This window comes from Oryza brachyantha, chromosome 1 (assembly GCF_000231095.2).
Source record: "Oryza brachyantha chromosome 1, ObraRS2, whole genome shotgun sequence".
Classification (NCBI taxonomy): Eukaryota; Viridiplantae; Streptophyta; class Magnoliopsida; order Poales; family Poaceae; genus Oryza; species Oryza brachyantha.
This window is the reverse complement of record NC_023163.2, coordinates 20,655,291-20,676,354: the sequence shown is the minus strand read 5'-3', so window position 1 is coordinate 20,676,354 and position 21,064 is coordinate 20,655,291. Positions and strand designations below refer to the sequence as shown.

At 39.5% G+C, this 21,064-nt stretch overlaps 3 protein-coding genes across 3 annotated transcripts; 2 read left to right on the top strand and 1 right to left on the bottom strand.

The window, feature by feature from the left end:
- Positions 1–22: 22 nt before the first annotated feature.
- LOC121054654 (dof zinc finger protein 5-like) lies at positions 23–1,425 on the bottom strand. The gene has a single exon (XM_040524772.1). It carries the CDS (start codon positions 1,382–1,384, stop codon positions 884–886), a length of 501 nt encoding a protein of 166 aa, XP_040380706.1. The 5' UTR covers positions 1,385–1,425; the 3' UTR covers positions 23–883.
- Positions 1,426–8,832: 7,407 nt separating this feature from the next.
- Positions 8,833–12,058, top strand: LOC102702794 (ubiquitin-conjugating enzyme E2 36). The gene is made up of 8 exons (XM_006644443.2): positions 8,833–9,037; positions 9,191–9,218; positions 9,318–9,404; positions 10,053–10,111; positions 11,087–11,128; positions 11,209–11,282; positions 11,590–11,687; positions 11,783–12,058. Exons 1-8 carry the CDS (start codon positions 9,002–9,004, stop codon positions 11,818–11,820), a joined length of 462 nt encoding a protein of 153 aa, XP_006644506.1. The 5' UTR covers positions 8,833–9,001; the 3' UTR covers positions 11,821–12,058.
- A 1,650-nt stretch (positions 12,059–13,708) lies between these two features.
- LOC102717397 (katanin p60 ATPase-containing subunit A-like 2) lies at positions 13,709–21,064 on the top strand. The gene is made up of 11 exons (XM_015832658.2): positions 13,709–13,891; positions 14,016–14,198; positions 14,324–14,370; positions 15,415–15,480; positions 15,579–15,686; positions 16,543–16,609; positions 17,154–17,238; positions 18,888–19,048; positions 19,286–19,387; positions 19,866–20,088; positions 20,667–21,064. Exons 1-11 carry the CDS (start codon positions 13,844–13,846, stop codon positions 20,798–20,800), a joined length of 1,224 nt encoding a protein of 407 aa, XP_015688144.1. The 5' UTR covers positions 13,709–13,843; the 3' UTR covers positions 20,801–21,064.

The following is a 21,064-nucleotide window of genomic DNA, read 5'->3' as shown; positions in this document are numbered from 1 at the left end:
AATAAACAAAACTAGCACCATATCATCACCACCATGAACAGTTGAACCGTTATTACTATAAAATTTCTACCCTGATGTGTTTACCCTTTCTTTGGAAGATGTAGTGTTGTTTTTCCTTTGTCCTGGTCCTCCTGGAATATGCCTTTCTTCATGCTATTGACTATACTTTCTTCATACTCCTGGAGCAGTAGCAGTACTAAGAAATAAGATGTGTCCATAAAACATCTTTTTTGGAAAACATGAATTTTGTCAGGAATTTCACGACATCTGTGACTCTCTCATTTGCCCAAAAATGATCGACAAGAAGTCGTTAGTCAAGTACACACACCAACCCCGTATACATTCCATTTATTGCACATCTACGGACTACAGCAACTCAGTATTGCCACAGCCTCACAGGTACCACATGAACACATGATCTATTGAATGCTTCTAATAATTAGCTGAATTGTGCAGGGCCAAAACAAGGGGACAAGCAAGGGCACCAAAAGAACTCAACAAGACGAAAAATTTTCAATAAATCACGGCTTAATCTGCCACTCCGATTCATCACTGCCTCGAGGCCCTGCTGCTGCTGCTGCTGCTACTGCTAGTAGTACATTCATTTGAACTGCCTACCAATTTTGAAAGCACCCAAATTTCCAATTTTTTTCCCTTTCTTATCTCTTTCGTTGCTGGCCTCATCCATTTGGCCACCAAAAGAATCCTAAAATGGTATCTCAAAAAAAAAAACAGAAATCTAACCCAGAAAAATGCCAAAAAGTGGAAGAGGAGACTCATCCAACGCGTGGGCCCGGGCCGCGCCCGGGAGGATGACGTCACCCGTGCCGCGAGCATGTGAGGAAGCCTCGAGGCGAGCCGAGCCACCACGCCGCGCCCACGCCTACGACCGCGAGTCAACGCTCTCCGCACCCTCGGAGGCGGCGGGGGCGGCCGCGGGGGAGGACGCCGCGGAGGCGGCGGTGGCTGCTGCTGCTGCGGAGGCCGATCGCGCGGCGCTGGGGCGGGGCCTGCGGCGGCCGGGGGACGCGGAGGCGACGCGGCGGAGGGCGCCGCCGGCCGTCCAGTACCGGCGGCAGGAGCGGCAGAGGTGGCGCGGCTGCCGCACGTTGTAGTTGTTGAAGTAGCAGAACTTGGTCTCCCTGCTCCCGCACCGCGGGCACGGCAGCGGCTCCCCCCCTCCCCCTCCGCCGCCGCCGCCCGCCGCCTGCGACGACGCCGCTGCCGCTGCCGCTGCTGCCTCCATCACCGGCGGCGCGGGCGGATGCGGAGGCGCCTGCGCCGCTGCACTCTCTTCTGCAGCCCGCTGCCCATCAGGTTGGATCACCTTCCCGAATAGCTTGAACCCGGATGCGTCTGCTGCGGTGGAGGGGATGTTCGCCATGGATGCGCGGTGAGGAGGCCCGAGCCGGAGGGGTTGGTTGGGTAGAGGCGACCCCTTATATAGCGGAAGAGACGGCCATCCCGCTCGCTTTTACTTCTCCCACTGCGACTCTTTATGTGTACTTTTTTGATCAATCAACAAGGATTATTAATTTTTTTAGTAAAATAATGATCATAAGACTTTTTAAATTTAGATAGAATACATATATCTTTTACTCCCCGTCCTAAAATAAATCAATTTTTCACTTTTTACCTTTAATTTTTGACTCTTCGTCTTATTTAAATTTTTTTGCGATTGATATTTTTGTTTTTATTAGATGATAAATCATGAATAGTACTTTACGTGTGACTAATTTTTTTCTAATTTCTTAAAAAATTTTCAAATAAGACGGATGGTCAAACGTTGGACACGGAAACCGGAGAATTTGTTTTTTTGATAGAGGGAGTATGTGTTTAGATTTATTAGTACACATATAAATTTATATAAAATCAAAATTCTTATTACATAAATAAAACAGGAATAATAATATAATTAAGCTAATTAATCACATAAAATCTTGTGAGGATGGATAGGGGAGATGGACCATGGGGGTGGTGCACTCACTATATCCAGCAGAAAATCATGTGGAAATGCTGGGAAACGTGGCCTCATGTGCCCTCGAGATTTTGTAGCAACGGCGAGAGATTGATGGTTCATTCAGAGCCAATGAACGCCACTTCACTACTCCAGCCCTTTTAGTCCTGTTGACCCTGAATTTTTTTTTATTGTCTTCCTGTCGTTTTGACTTTCTGAAGCCCTTTTTGAACGGATAGCAGCTGGAAAGCTGGATTGATCGTCTTCTCTGGCGATTGGTTACCTCTTCTGTGGATCGGACTCGTAGCTTAGGAAAGGTGCTAGGGCTACCCACAAAGATGATATCTGGTCAAACCTCCAGGGAGAGATGGGGATCAGAATTCAGTTTTTCTTTTTTAAGAGAATAATCAGACAGAACCGAGTGTCACTGTGAACCTATCGATCTTATTCTTAACTTTTAGGACGGAGATTTCTGCTGGACATGTATTACTTACATGAAGATACGGAGCATCTCCGTGAGCGCGACGAGGAGATAATTCTTTGGCCAGAGTCAATCTCAACCTGATGATCGCAAAAGCATATACCTCCACGCTCTGGGTCTAATTTTTTTTTCTTCTTTATAAATCAAAATTTAAATGCATGATCTTGAATTTAGAGTTGATGATAATGTTTTTATTGTAGTTTATTTTTTATTTTTTACTCTTAGGTCGCTAAAAACACGTAGATATTTTTTCATAAATTATTTATTATTTGTAAATGTGTTATTCAATATTTTTTTTTGAAAAAATGCTAACAGATGACATGTCTTTCTTCTTCCCCAGATCGATCGATCGAGCTGCGGTTTCTGGGCAACCAAGCGGCAGGGTCAGCGGGGCGAAACGTGCACAACATGCCAGAATCTTCAGCCGAGCCGTCGTTGATTGGGTCATAGAAAACCCTCCGCAGTGCACGCATGGGAGGGCGAAGCAGAGCTGTGCAAAGCAGTGCGTGCATGGGCAAGTGCAACGAATGAGGCGCATGTACGGTCAGGCGGAGCACTGTGGGTTGGGTTGGGCTCGCCCGTAAGCCGACAGGACGGACAGGGTGAGGCTCGAAGTGACGCGTCGGTCCAGGTTAGGTCGCCACCCATGCAGATAGATGCAGGCGCGTCGGTTTTCTCCAATCATGCAGAGAAGTTGCTGTCTCGCTAAAGCAGCTACGATAGAATATAAACCAGCTATAAATATATTTTAAAAAGATAAAAGAAAAAAGAAAAACGGTGAGGTGTTAATTTGTAGCTAGCTATAACACGAGCTCTAAGACATCGTGTGGGTATGACATGTGAGACTGTATTAATGTTTTATAGGTAACTATTATATGAGTTAACTATTAAATTGACTATAGATGAATTAGAGCATTAGAGCGAGTAGTTGGCTATACTATTGAATTTGCTAGTAGCATAGTAACAGTAACTTCTGCCTGCTGAAAAAAGTAATTATCAGTTCACCAACGGATTAGTATTAGGCCATGTTTAGTTCTCAAAAACTTCTCCTAAAAACATCATATCGAATCTTTGGACACCTAAATGAAGCATTAAATATACATGAACACTAAAACTAATTACACAGTTATGGGGGAATTTGTGGGACGAATCTTTGAGCCTAATTACAACATGATTAGCCATAAGTGCTACAGTAACCAATATATGCTAATGATAGATTAATTAGGCTCAAAAGATTCGTCTCGTGATTTCTAGGCAGAATCTAAAATTTGTTTTTCAATTAGACTACGTTTAATACTTCAAATGTTTTTCAATTAGACTACGTTTAATACTTCAAATGTTTGACCATACGCGTGATGTGATATTTCTCCCAAAAATTTTTGCCAATTAAACATGGCCTTACTTGTTTTTTTTCCTAATGTGTAAAGTCAACTCAAAGTCTAGAGTACACTTTTGCCAGCGAGGCCTTTCTGTGAATGAATGAAAAGCTGGCACTCGTCGTTTGTCGGACAAGTATTAGGACTCGCGCTGATCTCACCTGCTAGAGCCCCGATGATTTTGGTTACGGCTCTAAGGGCAGGTTCAATGGTATCGCTGTGGGTTCTGTCTCAAGCCACATCAGTAACAAGAGTCTATTTTATAATGATACGTATAAATGTAGAGTCATGTGTGGTTTTATCATTAATGGAATAAAATATTTTTTATTACGCTAATTTCCTTTTATACACCCTCATGCAAGAAAGTTTCATTTAATAAATGCTAAGAGTCGATTCTAAGTCATTATCATGCATGACAACAGCTTTTCTCTCTCCTTCTCTCTTTTTTTCACGTCACTAAATTTGCTTACGAGTCAGCTAATAAGCACGCCCTAATTACAGGACAATACACCGGTCCAACATAACCTCAAACGAAAATTCCTCCCGGACTTAATCTAGGATCTGATACGTGTTCTGTACAGAATTAGGCGAGCAATTAGGCGCTGACCTTGACATTTCTTCGTACCCAGAACAGGAGGACACATTTGCTGCCGACTCATTTCGATCCAAGTGACGACGGAAATATCATCGTTTTTTTATCGCCTCTAGTAAAATTAACCGCTCGGTTGGTGAACCAGGAATCGACTAGTCAAGCTCAAGCTCACGTAATCAAATCGATGGATCGGAAGAAGGATTTATCAAATCCTACTTACGTATGCTGCCGTCCCAATAAACAAAAGCGCATACGTGGAAACAGTGGTTGGATAGTGTTGCGGATAGCCAGGGTAAGAACAGGTACAACAGACTACAAGTCAACTATAAGCATATTTTAAGGTAATAAGAGAAGAAAAGAGCAGTGAGCTATAGATTTATAGCCAGCTATAGCTTGGACTCTAAGACACGTGTGTATGACAGGTAGGACCGGATATTAATTGTATAATATACAGCTATTATATAAATTGACTATTAAGTTGACTATAAACAATTTATAGCCAACATTTAACTATACTATTTAACTTGCTCTTATATATTGCACTCGATGTAGTATCAGTAGCCACGAAAAGAACAAAGTGACCATTGACACCACTACTGCTACTAACCTTATCTTTCTTGCTTAGATTTATTATTCCAAGTTAACTCAACCCTGATTTGTTTTTGTCAGGAGGTTGAATTGCGTGAGCTCCTGGGTGTGATTCTCTACCTCCCCAAGGAAAGGGAGACGGGGAAGAAAAGATCGTGCTCCGTTGAACTGAAATGACGCAATGGTTGACGTCAGATGGGAGAAAAATAGAGAGATAGCGTAGGATTAAGGCCAGGTCTTTTCTCTGGCAAAGAATCATACTACTACAATTGCTGGTTTTTTTTTCTTTGCCATATTCTTGCCCGTCTACCACAAGTTTGATGAAAAAAGGCATAAACTTTTTCTGCAGTAGTTGACCACTGCAAAGCGTGCAAATTGTTTCTCAAAAGTACCAAACAAGGGGTGTTTAGGTGGTAAAATGAAAATTTATGTATGTTATATCAGACGTTTGACCGGATGACGGAAGGAGTTTTCGGACACGAATGAAAAAACGAATTTCACGATTGGCATGTAAACCGCGAGATGAATCTTTTGAGCTAATTAATCCGTCATTAGCGCATGTGTGTTACTGTAGCACTTATGGCTAATCACGTACTAATTAGGCTCAAAATATTCGGTTTACCACGTAACTGTGAAATTAGTTTTTTATTTTATCTATATCTAATACTCTATTTAGGTGTCCAAAGATTCGATGTGATGTTTTTGGATGAAAATTTTTAGAACTAAACAGCCCCCAAGTAACGAATAGCAAATTTCCTCGAACTTTTGAGCTGCTTGATTTGACTTGAGTTGTCTTCCTCACATAGTGTAATAGCGAAACAATATATTTACAAACGATACGATAGATAATTTATAAATAAAATTTCTATATGCGTGTTCTTATAATTCTAAAAGTCAATACCGTAAAATAAATTGTGATGAAAAAACTTTAAAATTAACTATAAATTTAACCTTCAAAATTTAAAATTTTCCTTATTATCATAAATAAGAAAAAATGTGGGTGAACGAATGGTACTACAATAGATATTGCAGTAGCTCGTGCTCTTTTCCATATTAGTGGTGAATTTGTTCCTGCCCATTGCCAAGAAGCACACAAGTAACAGTTGTAATGGGCCTAACTTTTTTTTATAAAATTTAATCGTTGAGTTCAAAAGAGGTGTGCTGAAAATTCTATAGCTTTTTAACTAAATTTGTTAAGAATTAAATAGGTCTATGAAAGGGCACAATTGCCTTGGAATGTTGTCACCTCTACCCATATGCCATAGCTAATACCCAGCAAGTCTGGAAGGCCCAATCATGTTCGCCTTTTCTATCGGCAACATCTCTAACAATGGTAAAACTCAACGAAGGACCCATTTAATTTATTTCTCATGTCCCTCATTGTTTTACTTCTGATTGTCGATATTTGAATTTAAAACAAAATTTAGAGTTGCTTTTGTGATTTTCTCTTTATAGTTTATGTTACAATATTTACTTTTAAATCACTATAGTCACGGATATAAGAATTTTACCCTTAAATATTTTTAGTTGTTGCTAGCAATCTGTATGGCTTATTCTTCCAGTACGTGAAACAATGGGAGCATGTAATCTTTCCATGTAACTCCATGTAACAAGAATTTCTTTGTACATAATTTCATGTATATATCGGTTTGTCTTTCTAAGGTCTATCTTGAGAGTTTCAATCCATTCCGCGCTTAAAAAATTTCTATTAATGATATCATGTATATTGATTATATTTATAATGTTAAAGACACTATGTTTATTTATCTCATTCATACAGTCATATTGGTTATCACAATTTCTTATTGTGTTAGCATCCATTCCAAGAGTATGGGCTATATGTAACCACTTTGTGTTAAATAGAACCGGAAAGTACACCCCTGCTTGTTTGTGAGTTGGCATGAGATGATTCTACTACCCCTTTGTATCTATTAGGATTAATATTTGAACATGCTTTAATTCTAATATGGTCAAGTTACCTTTACCTTACACAATGTTTTGCTCTAGGTCTAGAGAGGCTGAGAAACTTCTTAGGCCTCCTTATCATCTCATGTTGCACATGCCCTATGGCATTTTTAAACCTTTTACCTTATTTTGAAGGCCTTTAGAAACCATAAGTTTCACATGAAACAGTCATATGTATGTGTTTCAGGCATAACTGGATTTAAATTTATTTGCGTACATTTTCTCTATATAATATTTATACATTTAAAATATGACTATGTGTATAAAATTTGTATTTGCAATGGAGTTTCTCGAATAATGTTTCTACACACATATGTATATATATATATATACACGATTTACATTTCGTTTGCATAATTTTCTCTATATAATATTTCTACATTAAAATATGACTATCTGTACAAAATTTGTATGTATAAATAATAAGGAAGAAATAAAGCTCATTGGACTAGAAAAATCTAAGTGTAGGAAATGCGTCGAGCATGTGGAAAGGAGGATGGCCATATATTTAACATGTTTTGTTAAGTTTTGATTTGTGTGCGGTAGGGGAGCACAAACGTTCATGTATCAACCCTACCTAGCCATCCATATATTTTCTCACTAACTGACTCCCAGTGCTTTGTCCATCAATCTTGTCTCTTTTTTCCTAACTAGAGACATAGCCACACTAGCCTTTCTCTAAACCCATCGAATTGTAAAAGAAAAAAAACATTAGTTCTATAAATAATTGGCCAATTCTCTGCTAAGATATTGGAGAAGATGCATTCACTCGTGCTAATGAGTTATTCCTAAACACCTCCCTCTCTTCCCACTTTGGCGAGACAGTAAATCCATTCCTTTTGTGGCTTGATTACATACGGTTAGGGATGTTCGTAGGTCGATCTGCGTTTATTTTAGGATTGACTCTAGTTCAATTAAATAAAATAAATTTTATTTTACGATGAAACTTAGTTTATTTTGTTAAATTAGAGCTGACCCTAAACCATCCGTGAGTCGATCCATGTCCATCCTTAAATGAGGTAACAAATCTTATCCGTGTGACAAGCAATAACTTACAATAAAAAAATAATACAATTTCCTACCAATAATTAATACTCCCTCCGTTTCATGATATAAGATGTTTGACTTTTTTCTTACAATATTTGATCATTTGTCTTATTCAAAAAATTATGGAAATATGATTTATTTTGTTTGTGACTTACTTTATTGTCAAAAGACTTTAAGCACGACTTTTTATTTTTTATATTTGTACTAAATTTTTTAATAAGACAAACAGTTAAACATTGCAACAAAAAAATCAAACATCTTACCTTATAAAACGAAGGTAGTAATGCGTATGCTACATAGATTATATACCGTATTTATGGTAATACCTCCTTTACTCGTCGCCACTAGCAAATTATACTTTGTTAGAGCAAGTATAATAGTAGATTATAAGTTGGCTATAAGCGGATGTGGAGAAAAGAGGTAATGAAAAAGGTGTGGGGTTGGCTCTTATGCAAGAGCCAGCTATATACCAACACAAAAAAATGCATTAAATGCAAAGGTAAGAGAAATAGATAAGAGATAAAAATTATAGCCAACTTTATAGCCAATCTATTATATGTGTTGACTATAATATAAACTTACAGCTAGTAAATTGGCTTTACTGTTAAACTTGCTCTTAGATAGGGGGAGATATTTTGTGGGTGAGGGCGTGCTTCTTCATGCCCTAAAGTCCCGCAAATAATTTGCCCGGCGATTAATCTCCGCCGTTCAAGGCCCCATCACGCGGCTGCGATAAAGCTTAGGCACTAGCCAGGAAAAAAGCAAATCGGGGCCACAGTCTCTCCACTATAGCAAAGCCGCGTCCGTCTCTGTATAACAGCGCGAGCGATCCATCCATCCGTCGTCGTCTCCCCCCGTTTCCCCCACCCTCGGCTGACGGCTCCCCCTCCCCCTCCCCCTCCCCGATCCCCTCCCCCGCACGAAACTCAAAGCATCCCCCGCCGCCGCAGCTCCCCGGAGGAGGAGGCCCCCGCCCCACGCCCCAGCCAGATCCGATGGCCAACAGCAACCTCCCCCGGCGAATCATCAAGGTTGCGCCTCCGATCTGATGGCCTGGGCGCAGATCTCCCCGCCGCTTCTAACCCCGAATCCCCTTTTGTGTTTCTTTTTTGGTTTCTCCTTTTTGTGCTGATTTTTTTTTCTATGTTGTATGTGTGTTTTGCATCTGGTTGGATCTGCCGCAGGAGACGCAGCGACTCCTCAGCGAGCCAGGTGTGGGCGCTTATTTATGTTGGATTTTGTCGATGTGTTCTACTTCCGTGGTTCGTGTTCGTGTTGTTTTTTATGGTTTTGGTTTCGTTGCTTATGCAGCTCCGGGAATCAGCGCCTCTCCATCAGAGGAGAACATGCGCTATTTCAACGTCATGATCCTTGGCCCGGCACAGTCCCCCTATGAAGGTATGACTCCCGATGGATGCGTTATTTGTGGTAGAGGGTGGTAGAATAGGGCGCTTCTAGGTATATCGTAGAATTGGGATGATTCTTTCTAAACCCAATTACTATGTGTCAGTAGTGGATGGAAACATATTTTGTTAGCCTGTTTTGTTTGATTAGGCTGGTTATTTTGCATTTGCCAATTTTAGTTTCTCGGGTGGTGGGCGATTAGCATGTTCTATGTGTCGCAGATTCCCTTTTTAGTATGTATTCTAGCAATGCTAGAACACCAGTGTTTTGTATGTATTCTAGTAATGCTGGAACACTAGTGACTTTTGGTAATAATTTTCTCTGCTTGGATTGTATGTGCGACTTGGTGCGTGCTTGTCTTTAATTTGTTAACTGTCAACTTGTTTGATGCTCTGTGCAGCAAAGGTCACCTTTAATGTTCTATATCCAAATTGATCCCTTCGGTTAATCTGTTTTGATTAGACACAAGTATTGATATTGTTGCCATTCATGTTGCATGTATGCAGTATCATGCTAATTCATATAGGTATAATGTGTAGGGTTAATTGAAGTTAGACGTATGCTATATGTGCAAACAGTTACAAGCTTTAATTTTTTAATTCTATAATAATGTGGTTTCCTGATACTGTTCCTGCTAATCAGGTGGAGTTTTTAAGCTTGAACTCTTTTTACCCGAAGAGTATCCTATGGCTGCTCCAAAGGTAACAAAATTGTAATAAAATTGGTTACATTTATATGCTATTATGGGAATTGTATATGTTTAAGTTACTTATATGTATTTATAATTGTGTACTATTATATCAAAAAGCTAGAACAGTTCTGCATTCATTAACTTGTACTGATTGAAAGTATTAATTTGATGATATTTGGCTTTCCAGTAACCAAATACATGAAATCAGCCAACATATTTAGTTTGTTTGAACTATTTGTTGGTTTGAAGTTGTTCATGCTTTGTAGCCTAATGTTTAATTGGTTAGTTACCCATGTCACTCTGGACATGTACTGTGGCTTCGTATGTTAGATGTATGCCTATTGGTGATAGTTTCATTGCATCTGCTTGACTTCCTTTAGGGATACTGCTAACCTACCTGATTTGAGATGTCACTTGCAATGGGATCCTGTACTAATGTTGATGTAATATGTACCTTTTGTCCTACAGGCACTTTTTTTAAAATTTCAACATCTTAATGTGGTACTTGATCACATATTGTTTGTTTGGTGTTCAACCAAATCATACCTTAATCATTTTGTTCTTTGCTTGGCTTGACAATTTCATACTCCTGTCCACCAATATAAGGGATTTGAACCCATTTCATCTGTCCACAAATATAATGGATTTTGAGACCCAAGGAGAAAAAAAGTGCAACAAACATCAACTCAATTGTGTATTTAATCCCTCAACCTGTCACTCTCTGTACTTTATTCCTGTTAAACGTGCTAAAACTACAATAGACATCACCTCAGTTGTACCTTTTTGGTTGCTACCTTATTTTTGCTAAAAGTGGGTAACACTTATTTGTCGATGGAGTATATTGTAAATGTTAATTATTGCGTTCATTCCTTGTCCTTTGGTCTCCATCAAAGTTTGAAACTATACATTCATATTTCTGATGAGTCTGACATCTTGCCAATGGTGTTTTAATCATGACGGGTGCTTTCCTTTGTCGCTGGTGCAGGTTAGATTCCTGACCAAAATATATCATCCCAACATTGACAAGGTGTGCAGTCACATTCCTTTAAGTTATTTAGTTTCCTTCCTGATACATAATTTATTCATTAATAGGTTTACTTTTTGTAGCTTGGTAGGATATGCCTTGACATTCTCAAGGACAAATGGAGTCCGGCCCTTCAGATCCGGACAGTTCTTTTGAGGTCTCTCTCCTTCCTTGCATGCATATGTGCTTTGCGTTTCTTAGTTTTTTATGTCCAGCACAACCTTGTCTTCTAAGCAGTTTCTTTAGCTGTTGTTTTATCATTATGGCGTGATTCTGTTGATTTGAATCAATAAAAATACCAAATTTATCAGCATTCCTGTATTTAGTGATCTTACCACTTCGCTTAATGTGTTTTGCCAACAAAAAATCTTGAACATAATCAACTATTGAAAGTTAGGGGCGCCAGTTTGTTTCTTATTTCGTTTGCAAATAGCTACATCTTGACAAGATTCTGTTTTTCTCAGTATCCAGGCACTCCTAAGTGCACCAAACCCTGATGATCCTCTCTCTGATAACATTGCAAAGCACTGGAAAGCCAATGAGGCAGAAGCTGTTGAAACAGGTAAATTAAAGCTAGTAATCCATCCAACAACTCAACAGTCTCCCACCCTCTGATTTTCTTGATGATCCTCATAAGTGATGGTCTGACATTTGCAGCTAAGGAGTGGACTCGCCTGTATGCCAGCGGTGCATAAAACCAACGCTTCTCGTGATGTAATAACCTTCATGCTTTAGCCTTAATCAAATGCCATTTGCTTGATAAGAACAAACTGGAGATATTGGCAGTGGAAGGGAGTTTAAATGACTACCGCTTGAATTATTTGTCTGTATACATGTGGTTGGTTCCCTTTACACTAGGGCACCCTTGACTAATCGGTATCTGTGGTAGAACTTGCTGCTCCTTCAATATATTTATTACTTTATGTTGGAAAACTTGGATGATGTGTGGCTTCGCTTTGTTACCTCTAGTTTCTGTTACTTGGGAAATGTGAGCTCATTCTGCCGGATATTTGGCGAATTTGGCTGCGTTTGTCATGGACTTGTGGTAGCGTCTTGCTAGCACAAGTATTTGGCAAATGGCAACCGTACTTCGGTACTTGTATGCCTTTGGCCTGTCCAATTGTATATCACAGCACATAATAAGCCTTCCAGATGTGTTTCGATTCGGCAACGTACTGTATGTGCGGACACAGGTGCTCTTTATTTTGAACTTTTTAGAGCAAGTTTAATAGTAAAGTTAACTTACTTGCTATAAACTTATATTATAGTCAATACATATAATAGATTGACTATAAGTTTGGCTATAATTTTTATCTTTCTCTTTTACTTTTGCATCTAATGCATTTTTTTAGAGTTGGTGTGTTTTGCATGAGGGCTAACATCATTTCTTTTTCATTACCTCTTTTTTTTTACATCTTATAGTCAACTTATAGTCTATTATTATACTTACTCTTAATCAATCCGGCGAATATCACTTGGAACCTGTCATTATTCTTCACTTGTTATATTTGTCCTGACCATTATGGCTTTGCTTTGTAATTTGAGGGGATTTTGACCTTAATTGCTGCACACCCAAATTCCAATAGCGCAATTCCAGCTACACCAGTTCGAATTGATGTCGACAGTAATCAGGTACGAGGTCGCTCTCATGGCACACGCACGAGAAAGCGATGATTGGCTCGTAGGAAGCCTTCACGAGGCGAACTCCTTTATTCTGAACAGGCTGCAGCAGATGTGTTGCACAGGCTGCAACGTGCCCGATAAATTTACATAAATTTGAGGCAAAGCACGAAATATTTAAATGAAAAAGATTGATAGGATGAGCAGCGAATAGTAAAATCCATGGTGCACAGAAAACGACCCTTCTTTTAATCTTCTCGGCAAGGCCTGGAACGTCGTCTCGCTGGGATAGGCTGATCTGAATTGCTATGTCACCCTTGAAATCAATTAATCAAAGACTCCATTAATTCACCTGTACATTTTGACAGTAGCAGGAACCATTCACCTATCCCACCTCCATCACAAAATATATATTTTTTAGATTTTTTAGAAATAAAATTTAAGAAGAAAATAGTATCACACCTTTTAGAGTGATTGTTTGGTTTTTTATATATTTATAAATGAACAATAAATTATTAATAAAATTTTTATATACATATTCTTAACGATTTAAAAGTCAACATGAAAAATAAACTTTGATTAAAAAAACCCGTTTATAATTGGAACCGGAATAATAAGGCGCTAATAAACAAGAAAGAAATGGACAGAATTAAAAGAATAGATAAATAAAAAATAAAAAAAATAAAGTGATTGATAAGACCAACGACACCGCGAAATTTCCATTTTACGATGGATGGGTACATTCTAACAGTGGCAGCAGTAACGTGACTGGCTGCAGCCTGCAGCTGCACCAGTACAGGTTAGTGTCACTGACACGCGGGCCCTGCCCACGTGGTCGGTATCGGCGCGCCGATGGCCACGTTGTCAGCCTCAAGTGGTGGTCCCCGCCGCCCGCCGCGGTGATTCGCCCGCCTGTCCCGGTAGCGACGAGTAGTGTTGTGGCAAGTCCAAACCCAACGCCTCCACTCCTCTCCTCGCCTCGCCGGCTCGCTCCCCCCACCACCGCTGCGGGAGGAGCCGAGGAGAGGAGAGCTCTCGCACCGCCCACCGCGCGAGGGAAGCAGCCTCGCGGTCGCGGGGCGATCAAATCCGATCGCCATGTCCGGCGGCGACGACGAGCCGTCCATTACCCGATGGACCTTCGAGGTGAGCTCGCGCAAACCTCTCTGGCCCTCTCTCTCTCCCTGTGACTCGATTCCTCTCTCTGCCGTTTCCTTCCTTCTCGTCGCTCTCTCGTCTCGCGTGCTGAGATCGCGTGCTCTCGGCGCAGGACTTCGAGCTCCACTACGAGGCTCGCCTCGGCATCCGCCGCGAGCCCAAGGGGGATGAAGACGGCGACGGCTCCGATCACATCGGGCCGCTTGGATCCGGCTCCGTGACAAGCTCCCGCCCCGCCGCGGTGCGCGCCAACGGCGGGGCCGACCTGGCCGTCTTCGAGCAGTACGAGCGGCTGGTGCGCCCGCCCTTCTCTCTCCCTCTCTCGTCTGCATGCTAAGTTGCCGCGGTTTCATGGATGAATACTGGTTTGCAATTGTCTGTGGATAATTTTGTGATTTTTCATTTCTGTTTTGATGTCAGGAGAGGAAGGTGGAGCTGCGGAATGGAGCAATTGATGCTGGGCCTCCGTAAGACTCCTTGCTAACTATGGAGTATATAGTACATCCAGTTTGGCTGCATTTTTTTTTATCAACTTCCCCCGTATTGTTTAATGTAAGATTATTTGCTCATTAGTGCGATTAAATTTACTAATTGAGACAGAGGTGGTTGATCCAATTCTAATTTGGGTGTTAGCTATTATGGGATTAAAAGAATGCATTTTATTTCAGTTGATTGAACCTGAGAAATGGAAACCTTATAGTTATATTCTAGCTATAGTTATCTGAATGCATGCATGTTAAGCACTTTGTCTGTCTGGCATATGCTATGAAAAAGAGTTTTTGCTATAAGAAATTAAGAATCTCAAATGTAACCATTAGTTATGTTCCTTTCTAGTTATGCTATTGTTTTATAATATAATGTAACTGCTGTATTTTATTGCCCTTATGTAAGTTAGATATTGGTTATCCCGAACAATGCCCTATAACTGCCACCATTAGGGGTGGGCAGAAATAGATAGACTGAACCAAAAAAAAAAACGGGCTCAGGTAGTGAAAGACTTAATAGAACGAATTAACCAATGATGCCCAAATGCAACCTCGGACTAAACCCTCATTTTCACATCTCTACTTCCCCTAGGCATGCAACCCATATGAGTATTCACTTGGTCGCCCTCAAGATTTTTTATGTGCTTTTTGTGCTATGAAATCATTGAAAATTTCTATGATCTCTTTGCATTTATGACGCTGAGACCGAATTTCTCGGTCTCATTTTTCTCAAGACCGATCAGTCCTGAGTTTCTAATGGCCGAAATTTAGTTGAAGAACCGAAGACCGAGACTGAATTCTTCAGTCTGACCAAATGCCCTCCCCTAGCCAGCATTGCAAGGAAGTTTCTGGGCTATCCCCCCCCCCCCCTCCCCCTTTCTATACAACCATAATTCCGAAGCATTTTTGTAATTCCCCTGTCCAAAATAAAACTCCCCAGCCCATGTCTCTCTTAGTCTCTTTCACTTATCATTTATGCTAACACATGTATATCATTGTGATAACTGATGTAGAAAACCTTTGCAGGCAGAAATCTCTACTTCCTTCTTTTGAATCTGCAGAAATGCGCAACTTAGCTGAGACATTGTTGAGGTAACATCGCCTTTTGACAAATGTGGCTAGACCTATCTATTTGGTACTGTAATATATTCAGACTTTACCACCATACCTTCTGGGTGCAATGCCTGCAGGGATATAATTCATGGAAGTCCAGATGTCAAATGGGAAAGCATTAAAGGTTTGGAGAATGCGAAGCGTCTTCTGAAAGAAGCAGTTGTGATGCCTATAAAATACCCCAAGTAAGCTTTGTCTGCTCACTGAAATAGTGAAATGATATATATCCACAACCTAGATTTATTTTCTGTTAATAAAATCTTAAATTCTTGATATGACTTGCAATACCATAAATATTTTTCTCTTCCTAACTTCCTTTTATTAACATATAGCATAGGAAAATAATCCAAACACTTCTGAAAAAAGGTAACTTCGTCGTTTAACATTTTCTGGAAAATTGTTCATACCTTTTGACATGCATGGCCCAAAAAATTGTAACATTTTTGCATCAAAATTTGTGATGTGTGATGCTTCGCGTATCAGCATAGCCATGTTTGCATATTTAAAAGGTCATATCAGTTCTGCCCAATATTGCATTTAAGCTATCGCTATTAGTCATGATAGTACATCGCATACCATTTACTACAACTCTTTCAGCCTCCTGCTAGAGTGCCCTCCTGTGCTTTAAGATTAATGTATTGGTAGCAACTGTGAGATACATGTAATGGCAAAAAGTGGGAGCTAACACACCATGGACTGATCCAAAAACTTTGTTCATCTTGGCTGAAGAATTGTCACCTGGCTGCTTTTGCGAATAATTCATTAATCATTGTGAAAGGCAGTCCGACAGTGTCCTTTCGTACCAAAAAGCTTTTTGGTATCATCTCGAAAAAAGGTTTTTGATGTAAAACTTGTACCTGTCAGGCAATTATTTCATTTCGCTAGTTGTTACACCAGATGTTTTCTATATTTGTTTCTGCTAATTAGATTCAGGAAAAACTTCCCAAATTGACCTATCTAATTGCTGTTATATCTTGTATTAGACATCAATGATTTGGACTTATCATTGGTTCTCAATGATTTTATTTTTTTGAACTACAGGTACTTCACAGGTCTGTTATCACCTTGGAAAGGTATATTACTTTTTGGTCCACCAGGAACAGGAAAGGTTTGCACCTTACAGAAATCATTTAATTCGTTCCTTTTTAGTTGTATACTTGTATATGCTAAGATTACTGTTATCTATATACTGTTTAGATGCCGAGCCAGGAGCCTTTCTTGTACATTGCTAAATCTGTATTTTCTTTAGATGTTATTGTTCATCATGGACTGCACTGGATGAATTATATGGTGAAATATCTTTGTTTAATATGAGCGCTGCCTTGCATAAGAATCTTTAAACAGCCATTTGAAATGCTCTAATGGGATTCACCTAAGCATTTATCTATCAAAGATCATGGATAACTAAGCTATTTTACACATATAGTTAAACATTTAATACCTACAACATGTTGCCTTGGTCTGTTCTGTTTTTGCCTTGTTTTTTTTTAAAGTGCTACAGAATGTATTAGTTTATTGCGTTTCTGTATGTACTTGTTTTCATCTGTTTCGTTTTGTATCAACTCCTTTTCCACCCGGTACGTGGCTTGTCATGCTATATAGTCACTGATCATGTGCTCTTGATATAATAGTTTTAATATATTTTGTTTCAGACAATGCTAGCAAAAGCTGTGGCTACTGAGTGCAAAACCACCTTCTTCAATATTTCAGCCTCATCAATTGTCAGCAAGTGGCGTGGTATGACATTACTTTAATTGCATTTATTCCTTTTTAATTCTAGTGTCGTTCTTGGATTTTACATGTTGTCATGTTGCAATGCTAGTACCACCAACTCATCATGTAATATGTAATACATGCATTGGTTTTTTTCTTTTTGCGCTTCATCTTCTGTTTATGTCTTTTTAGTAATTCATATTAGCAAATCGCTATAGATTTACATTGGATAACATTTATCCTTCCAAGATTCATGAAAGCTCGTTCATGTTTTTCCAGTATTAAAGATGTCCATAGTTAACTATTCATTGTTACTACTTAAATGCACCCTTAAACTCCAGTGCTGTTAGGAAAATATACATACAACTGAGACATAGAATTTTCACGTGGAAAACCTTATGGGAAAAAACCAAGGGAGTCAATCGGCAATAACCACTATATGGTTACACAACGTAGGAGAATAACAACGGGTTGTCATACCGTTCCCATGCATCTTACAAGAGAATAAAATGGAAATCTGAGTCATAATAGGGAAAAAACTAAGTCTTATTAGGAAACTCCGAGAGTCCTAATAGAAAAAGAGTAGAAGTCATATTAGGAAACTAATATTATAATCCAAATATATTGCATATTTAAATGGATCATATATCTAACTATCTCCACCTTGAGGCGGATTTTCCTTGTAGCATAAAATCATAGAGCACCAAAAACCTCATGTTGATAAAATCACTATCCGTCAAATAGTCTCTAGGTCTAAACTGAACACCAATCAAGCTTGAGAACATCGAGAATCTCGCTCGTTTTGAACAGGAGCAGAATACCATACTTCAAACTCGCCGTGAAATGGCTGTGTGGATGCAGCCAAAATCACCGGATTGAGGAATGTACTTATGTACAAATCGGTCAGGTCTTCTCCTGATCTTTATCTTTTTTTATTTTCGGGAACCATGCTGGTGCTGGCATTAGTAGATGATGTATAAGCTGCTGATAGACCTGCCTGCTCACCTGCCTTTTTTCCCCTTCAAGACGCGTGCATAGCAGATGTCTGGACGCCAGCTTGGACAGATGAAAAATCGATCTCACCGAGAATGACTCACTGAATTTGTTTGACCTCTCCAACATTCATAATTCTTGATTTTTTTTTCATTTCCTTCTCTCTATAATGACTCACTGAATTTGATTGTCCGTTGGCCTCCTGTACTGGCACTGTTGTGCATGACACTGCTCCAAGGATGCTAACCTATGACACTCTACTTTTGAACTTAACAAAACCATATAATATTCCCTGCAACTTTCAACACCATGTTGTAGCACCCAAATACCCAATGGTGTAGGTCTTCCATAGTCATTGTTGGCCACTTGCTCCCTATTATCACCAGAGCCCTATTAGTCTAATACTGTCACCCTGCCTGTACATTTTATGGAACTGTATATCCAATGGCACTAACCTTGGTGGAACTATCACTTCATTCTCTCCACCCATCATATGGAAGAACAGATATGTTGAACTATATAATTCCCTCTTTCTATTGCAGATGGATGAATCTGTATCTGACTAGATCGAACTTATAAGTTATAACCTCTAGCACACATCTTTATCATAATTATATTCTGTCCTTTCCCCATTTATAGTGGTGTTATAATAATTCTTCCTAATAGTTGGAATGGTGTAGGTGACTCGGAGAAACTAGTGAAAGTCTTATTTGAGCTTGCAAGGCATCATGCACCATCCACCATTTTTCTTGATGAGATTGATGCTATTATTAGCCAACGTGGCGAAGCTCGTAGTGAACATGAAGCCAGTCGGCGATTGAAGACTGAACTACTAATACAGGTAGCATTCCTGAGGCTTTATGAAGTGATTATGCTGAAACACTCGGTGCTTCCTAAGTGTGTGTTTCTCAACCATAAAGTGTGAACATAACTTCATTGAAGAAAATTAACAAAGAACAAACTCTTCAGATATCACATATCTTGGCACGTGGGATTCTGTTATTAAATAGTATTGAATTCTGATAATGTGCTCTTGCTGGGTGCTATAGTTGTTTCTCATAACATTTTGTTGCTGCAGATGGATGGGTTAACTAAGACAGATGATCTTGTTTTTGTTCTGGCCGCCACAAATTTGCCATGGGAATTGGATGCAGCAATGTTGCGTCGTTTGGAGAAACGTGTATCCTTTTTCTCAAACAATCTTGTAACTGACACATCATAGGTTTGTTATTGAAGTTACTATTTGCCCTAAAAACTGTTAAAAACTTTTTTCTTTCCTCGAAAACGCAGGAGAGCTGCATTTCATTTCAAAAGGGGAAATAAACGGAACAGTACAAATAGAAAACAGAAAAAACAGGAAAAAAAACAAACAATCAACTCGCTCAAAACAGAACCACACTAGCCCAACTTGCTACAACTGGCTATCTAGGATAGCCGCCCTGCTAAGGAGCTTTTGGAGAGCAGAATTTCCTGCCACACACCAAAGATAACCTTCATTTTCAACCACTTGTAAGACCGTCGCAACTCTAGTGCTGGCTCCATTGAATACTCAAACTGGATTCTTGTATCTTCTTGTTGGGATACTCGAGTTTGTATATAGGACCACACTCGATTTCGCCACCTAAAAAGGGAAATTTGTCCTTAACTCGTCCAATTAGATTCTTGTGCCTTTACCAGAACCAGAAGCTAGACATGGTATGTTTGAAGAGCTCTTACCATCTATTCCTGGCACAATCAAGATTCCATATGATGTTCTTGTGGAGAAAACTGAAGGATATTCAGGCTCTGATATACGCCTCGTGTGCAAGGAGGCCGCAATGCAACCCCTTAGAAGGTTAATGGCGGTTCTTGAAGGAAGGCAAGAAGAAGTACCTGAGGATGGTACGTGATCTATTGTCTTCAACTTGTGATTTCTTACCTTCCAGTTGTGTGTACAAGAACAAAAATCATGTGCTTACCAGGGAACTTATAGACGTATTTCTTTGTTTAGTACTCTCTCTGTCCTAATATAAGTGCATTTCTAACACTGTGGAGTCAAATTAGTTACAACAAAATTAAATGCCCCATTAAATAAGAAGATTGTATGGAGTGAGAAGTAAAATAGATAGAGATTTGAATATGAGATGATTGATAGGACAATTATTCCACAATGTATCTTTGTGGGACAAATTTGAATATCAGGAATACACTTATTATGGGACAGAGATAGAGATAGGACCTTACAATTCTAGACTTTATGTTCTGTAGACTTGTATGCTTTGCATCAGGTAGCTGAAAAACCGAACCTATATAAAGAAAATGTAGCAACGAAAGAATAGTTTATATGCCTCCATGGCACCTTCAATGTCACATAAAAATATGCAATAAGTTTCATGCATAAAAAAAATGATCCTACTGCTCCATTATAAAGTCAGTGATTCAGTCGAACCTTTTTGACCCTTTTGGGGGGAAATGTGCAGAGTTGCCTGAAGTTGGTCCAGTAACGACAGAAGATATTGAGCTTGCATTGAAGAATACGCGGCCGTCTGCTCATCTTCATGTACATAGATACGAAAAATTCAATCAAGATTATGGCAGTCATGTCCTCAGCTAAAGGCGAGTTGCAAAAGCAAGGTTATTTTCCCAACTTAGGTTGCTGAGTTTTCCTCTTTGAAGTTTGAACTGTTCCCCAAGCATATGTGGAAATCCTTCTGACGGGATCTCGTCGATACGACTTTTGATTTGCACCTGGTTGATAGAATGCTGAATTACCAGTGATGTATTTATGTATCATGTATATGATCATTTATTTGACGAGTAATAAGTTCTTTGGGTAATCTTTGCCCATTTGGAATACGATAGATTGTACTGGTACCAA

Excerpts from the sequence above, each read along its gene's own strand:
- LOC121054654 (XM_040524772.1), bottom strand. The coding sequence starts at position 1,384 with ATGGCGAACATCCCCTCCACCGCAGCAGACGCATCCGGGTTCAAGCTA.
- LOC102702794 (XM_006644443.2), top strand. The coding sequence starts at position 9,002 with ATGGCCAACAGCAACCTCCCCCGGCGAATCATCAAG. Across the intron at positions 9,405-10,052 it reads GGCACAGTCCCCCTATGAAG|GTGGAGTTTTTAAGCTTGAA; the intron begins GTATGACTCCCG and ends CCTGCTAATCAG. Across the intron at positions 11,688-11,782 it reads GGCAGAAGCTGTTGAAACAG|CTAAGGAGTGGACTCGCCTG; the intron begins GTAAATTAAAGC and ends TGACATTTGCAG.
- LOC102717397 (XM_015832658.2), top strand. The coding sequence starts at position 13,844 with ATGTCCGGCGGCGACGACGAGCCGTCCATTACCCGATGGACCTTCGAG. Across the intron at positions 14,199-14,323 it reads TCGAGCAGTACGAGCGGCTG|GAGAGGAAGGTGGAGCTGCG; the intron begins GTGCGCCCGCCC and ends TTTTGATGTCAG. Across the intron at positions 15,687-16,542 it reads ATGCCTATAAAATACCCCAA|GTACTTCACAGGTCTGTTAT; the intron begins GTAAGCTTTGTC and ends TTTGAACTACAG.